The sequence below is a fragment of the Zonotrichia leucophrys genome, unplaced genomic scaffold (genome assembly GCF_028769735.1).
Source record: "Zonotrichia leucophrys gambelii isolate GWCS_2022_RI unplaced genomic scaffold, RI_Zleu_2.0 Scaffold_151_111563, whole genome shotgun sequence".
Lineage (NCBI taxonomy): Eukaryota > Metazoa > Chordata > Aves > Passeriformes > Passerellidae > Zonotrichia > Zonotrichia leucophrys.
The window spans coordinates 81,434-87,072 of NW_026992356.1; the positions used below are offsets into that span (position 1 = coordinate 81,434).

The 5,639-nt window shown below is 51.4% G+C and overlaps 1 protein-coding gene across 1 annotated transcript; it reads left to right on the forward strand.

Moving 5' to 3' along the window:
* The first annotated feature begins 889 nt into the window (after window positions 1–889).
* LOC135461021 (olfactory receptor 14A16-like) lies at window positions 890–1,822 on the forward strand. Its single transcript, XM_064738003.1, has one exon. It carries the CDS (start codon window positions 890–892, stop codon window positions 1,820–1,822), a length of 933 nt encoding a protein of 310 aa, XP_064594073.1.
* Window positions 1,823–5,639: the final 3,817 nt, after the last annotated feature.

Here is a 5,639-nt window from a genome sequence, read left to right on the forward strand (position 1 = left end):
TCCCTGCTGACCAGGGCCTGAGGGCCACTGTCCTGCCCTGCTGCTGCCTGGCAGGGGCTGGGCAGGGCTGGCCAGGGAAAGGCTTTTCCTCAGGCCCGGCTCTCTCTCTCTCCTTGCCTTGCCCAGGTGCTGCTGGCATTGCTGAGGGGCTCTCTGCAATGGCAGTTCCAGCTGCAGGGCCAGGCCCAGCCCTTGGGCTCCTCCTGTGCAGGCTGAGCACAGCAATGGGGTGTCCCAGCTCCCTGTGCCCGGGCAGCTCTGGGCAGGGCAGCCTGGGAGGCTGGCAATGAGCCCACTCTCCTGACTCTGGGAAAGGCAGGAGCCACTTTGTGTGCCAGGGATCCCTCTGCTCTCAGCAGTGTCTCCTGGCTCTGCAGGGTAACATGGTAGTGGATTTCAGAAATGTGCAAGTCCAGAGCACCTGGAAAAGGTCTCCTGGACAGAGCAGCTCCCCTCAGTCTGCACTAAGCCTCAGAAAACCCTCCTGCCTCTCTGGAATCTCTGATCTTCCCCAGTGAAGCAGAATCTCTCATTCTGCCTCCTGCCATCTGCATCACTTCACCCAGGCAGCTCCTCTGCCTTAGGGGAATATTCTTGGCCCAACACCAGGACTGGCCCCTACCCTCACTGTTCCTGTGCACTGATTGTGGTTCAGGACTGACTCCCAGGCATCCTTCAGGACATGGTCCAGCTCCTCACACAATATTGGCCAGCAGCAATCAGGGCTCCAACAACAAAGATGAAGTAAGGTCTCCTAGACATAGACAAGGGGGAGGTGTTGTGGGAGGAAAGGGTCTGTGAGAAAAGGCTATAATTTTTCTCTGAGAAATCTCCCCTCCATTTCCCTGTCTTTCCTTTTTCTGAAGGTTGAAATGAGCAGACCCAGCAAATGTCCAACAGCAGCTCCATCAGGCACTTCCTCCTGCTGGCACTGGCAGGCACGCGGCAGCTGCAGCTCCTGCACTTCTGCCTCTTGCTGGGCATCTCCCTGGCTGCCCTCCTGGGCAACGGCCTCATCATCAGCGCCGTAGCCTGCGGCCACCACCTGCACACGCCCATGTTCTTCTTCCTGCTCAACCTGGCCCTCAGCGACCTGGGCTCCATCTGCACCACTGTCCCCAAAGCCATGCACAATTCCCTCTGGGACACCAGGAACATCTCCTACTCAGGATGTGCTGCACAGCTATTTCTGTATGTGTTTTTCATTTCAGCAGAATTTTCCCTCCTGACCGTCATGTGCTACGACCGCTACGTGTCCATCTGCAAACCCCTGCACTACGGGACCCTCCTGGGCAGCAGAGCTTGTGCCCACATGGCAGCAGCTGCCTGGACCAGTGGCTTTCTCACTGCTCTCATGCACACAGCCAATACATTTTCCCTGCCCCTGTGCCATGGCAATGTCCTGGGCCAGTTCTTCTGTGAAATGCCCCAGATCCTCAAGCTCTCCTGCTCACACTCCACCTTCAGAAAAATTTGGATTTCATTCATTGCTGTCTGTTTAGCTTCCGGATGTTTTGTATTCATTGTTTTCTCCTATGTGCAGATTTTCAGGGCTGTGCTGAGGATCCTCTCTGAGCAGGGACAGCACAAAGCCTTTTCCACCTGCCTCCCTCACCTGGTCGCGGTCTTTCTGTTTCTCAGCACTGCCACATTTGCCTACCTGAAGTCCCCCTCCATGTCCTCTCCATCCCTGGATCTGGCCCTGTCAGTTCTGTACTCGGTGGTGCCTCCAGCCCTGAACCCCCTCATCTACAGCCTGAGGAACCAGGAGCTCAAGGCTGCAGTGTGGAGACTGATGACTGGAAAATTTAGAAAACATTAAACTGGTTGTCAATTTGTGCATATCTCTTGTAATAAAAGTCATATTTGGCACATTTCTTGGATTGGTTATTTCCCGTCTGTTTTAATTTTTTAATATACTCCCTAAACCAAGGCCATTGTTTTTGCCATTTCTAGATTTGTTTCTCTCCACCTTCCCTGTGGCTCCAGACTGTGTCAATTGGAGCTGTGTTTTCAATAGCTTCAAATGAAATAAAGAATCTCTGAGCAAAATTTCCAAGGGAGATCCCCCTTATGTTGCCTTCCCTGGAGCTCCAGCAGCATAGTCTGTGTGCAGAGCTGGGGACAGATCAGTGCTGGCCCAGCAGCTGTGCCCAGCAGCAGCAGCACTTGGTGTTGCCAGTGCTGATGGGCTTTGGGGCTGGCAGGAGAAGCTGAGGGACCTGGGCTGCTGGAGCTTCTGAAGAGGAGGCCCAGGGCTCCTCCTGCAACTGCTCCAAGGGTGGCTTCAGAGAATCCCAGAATCAGCAAGGTTGGAAAAGACCTTGGAGATCATCAAGTCCAACCTGTGCCCTGACACTGCTCTGTCTCCCTGAGATTCCTCTTCTCCAGGATAAACAACCCCAGCTCCCTCAGCTGCTCCTCAAAGCTCTTGTGTTCCAGACCCCTCCCCAGCCTTGTTGCCCTTCTCTGGACATGCTCCAGCCCCTCCATGGCCTTCCTAAACTGGGGGCCCAGAACTGGACACAGCCCTCGAGGTGTGGCCTCACCAGTGCCGAGTGCAGGGGAAGAATCCCTGCCCTGCTCCTGCTGGCCACACCATTCCTGATCCAGGCCAGGAGCCATTGGCCTTCTTGCCCACCTGGGCACACTGCTGGCTCATGTCCAGCCTGCTGTCCATCAGTCCCTGCAGGTCCCTTTCTGCCTGGCTGCTCTCCAGCCACTCTGTCCCCAGCCTGTAGCACTGCAGGGGTTGTTGTGGCCAAAGTGCAGGACCCAGCTCTTGGACTTGTTAAACCTCACCTTGTTGGATTTGGGCCCTGGATCCAGCCTGTCCAGGGCCCTCTGCAGAGCCCTCCTTCCCTCCAGCAGATCCACACTCACACCCAGCTTGGTGTCATCTGCAAATTTGCTGATGCTGGACTCAGTCCCCTCATGCAGATCATCAGTGCAGACATTGAAATCCACGCTGGCTGGCTCTGATCCCTCAGCCATCCTGTGGGTGCCCTGTGATGGCACTCAGGGTGATCTGTTCCATAACCTTGCTGGGCACCCAGGTCAGGCTGACAGGCCTGGAGTTCCCCAGCTCCTCCTTCCAGCCCTGCTTGGGGATGGGCTCACACTGGCACCTCCAGTCCTCTGGGACCTCCCTGCTGAGCCAGCACTGATGGTGAATGATGGAGAGCAGCTTGGGGAGCTCATCCACAGCTCCCTCATCCCCCTAGCATGGATCCCATCCAATCCCATGCACCTGTGAGAATCTGAGAGGCTCAGCAGGTCCCCAACTGCTTCCTCCTGAAATACAGGGGGCTGTTCTGCTCCCTGTGTCCATCCAGCAGCTCAGGAGAACACTTGTCCTGAGGACAACTGGACTTATTCTTGAAAAATGAAGCAAAGAAGGGGTTAGGTGCCTCAGCATTTCCCTCATATTTGGTAACCACATCTCCCCCAATAATGAATTCAGATTGTCCTTGTACCTGTATTTGCCATTAATGTATTTATAGAAAGCTTTTTCTTATCCCTCACAGAAGTGGCCTGGTTAAGCCTTAAGCTTTCACCTCTCCAATTTTCTTTCTGCATAACCTAACAACATCCTTAAACATTTCCTGAGTTACCTGCCTCTCTGTCCAAAGGTGATGCACCTTATTTTTTCCCCAAGTTCCTGCAAAAGGCCCATCACATACAGAACGTCACCTGTTGGCTAAAGTACACCTCAGAGGAGGAAAATACGAGAGTCTATAAATGAAAACAGGGAAAGCAAGCTAGGAAAGTAAAAGAAGAGGCTGGGAAGGCTAACAAAAACTGGGACCCCTTTGACCACCTACTTCCTCCTACCGTTGCAGTACCTCAAATCCTTCCTCCAATTCCTCTTTCTGTGGACCCAGTTCCTCCTCCTCTCCCAGCTGTCATTCCTTTACCACCTCCTAACCCAGTTACACCTCCACCACCTTCCCCTCCACCCTCTCCTTACTCTCTTTACCCTTCACTACCGTCCCCTTACCTCTGCCATCTCATGCACCCCTTATTCACCACCAAGTTCCTGCTCTGCCTCCCCCACCACAAATGAGAAGCCAAACAACATCTCAGAATCTCATGCCCAAGAGTGAAGTTACCCAGTCAGCCTCCACAGCTGATGTTGTAACACCCAGTCCAAAGTGGCTGAAGTGGAAAAATTGTTCCCCCTCAGAGAAGTTCCAATGGGTGGGGTGGCCAATGAGATTGGATTTGTAAATGCTCCCTTGACTGTGTCCGAAGTTGGAAGCTTCAAGAAAGAATTGCGAAATTTAGTGGAAGACCCAATAGGAATAGTAAATCAAATTGATCCATTTTTAGCCCTAATATTTATACACGGGAGAACTGACATCCATCTTTAACATCCTATTTTCCCCAGAAGAATGGGAATGAAAATTTGAGAGCAAGAAAACCAACCTGGGCCCCAAGGTGACCAAAAAATGCCTTCAGTGGAGCCTGACTGGGACCCTAATCAAGAAGAGGGGAGAAGGAATATGAGAAATCACAGGTCACTGATGACCAGAGGGATAAAAGAATCAGTCCCTAGAGGGAGTAATACCAGGTTAGCGTTTGAAGGCACCCAGGAAAAAGACGAGACCCCAGCAACATGGCTTAATAGGCTAAAGCAAAACTTCCAGATTTACTCTGATGTTGACCCAGACAGCCCAGAAGACCAATCTTGGGTTCCCTGCAGTCGGGGATGACCCCAAGAATCCTTTTTTCCCAGCCTGATGTTTCCAAGAAGGAGTCTGAATTCTTTGGCTCTGGTTTCCAAGGTTGTTTATTGTTTCTTATCTATAACATTTTTTCTCTGGCCTGCTGAGATCTTTTCAGCAGGTCAGACAGAGGCACACTCTCCATTCCGGGGCTGGTGTCTACGATTTATCCTATGAACTATGTGTACTTTATTTATCATTATTTTCCAATACCTAAAGACACACAGCAGGGGACTTTCAATCAAAACAAATGCACCTTTTATTGCATGCCCATAGCAAATGTAACAGAAGGATTAGAAAGGCGATAAAGGGCAGAGAGAGAGAGAAAGGAGGGTTGGGTTGGGGAAATAGCTACCAACAGGGAGATGAAATCCTCGTGGTCTGGCCAACAGATCCATCTGGTCACATCGGGGAGAATCTCAAAGTCTTTGGTTAACTCAGGGCTCTTTTATAATCTACCGCCGGGAGGGAGCAGGACGGCACATGGAGGGAACAGTGGAGAATAAATCCATTGGGAACAGGCACAGACAGTCCAGGTCTGAACAGCACAAACCGGTGCCAGCAGTGAGCGGGGCCTGTTGTTTCAGGACTGGTTCCTATGGGAAACATCCCGCTTCCCATGGCAGACATCCCGCTCCAGTCAGGCCAGCACCCCTGGGTTAGAATTTGAAGGGTCTCAGTCTCAGTCCTTGGGGAGGGCTTCAATCTCCGTCCTTGACGGCGGCTGTGAGGCAGATGAGGGATCTTGGACCGTCTCTAACAGACTGACATCCCAAAACATAGTAGTAATTATGCATTTCCCCTTAAAAATATAAGTTTTGGAATTAGGAGATTTATAAATATTTTTCTTATTTATAATACTATTAGTCTATATTTGTAATACAAAATTTTAATATTTATATCTAAAAAACC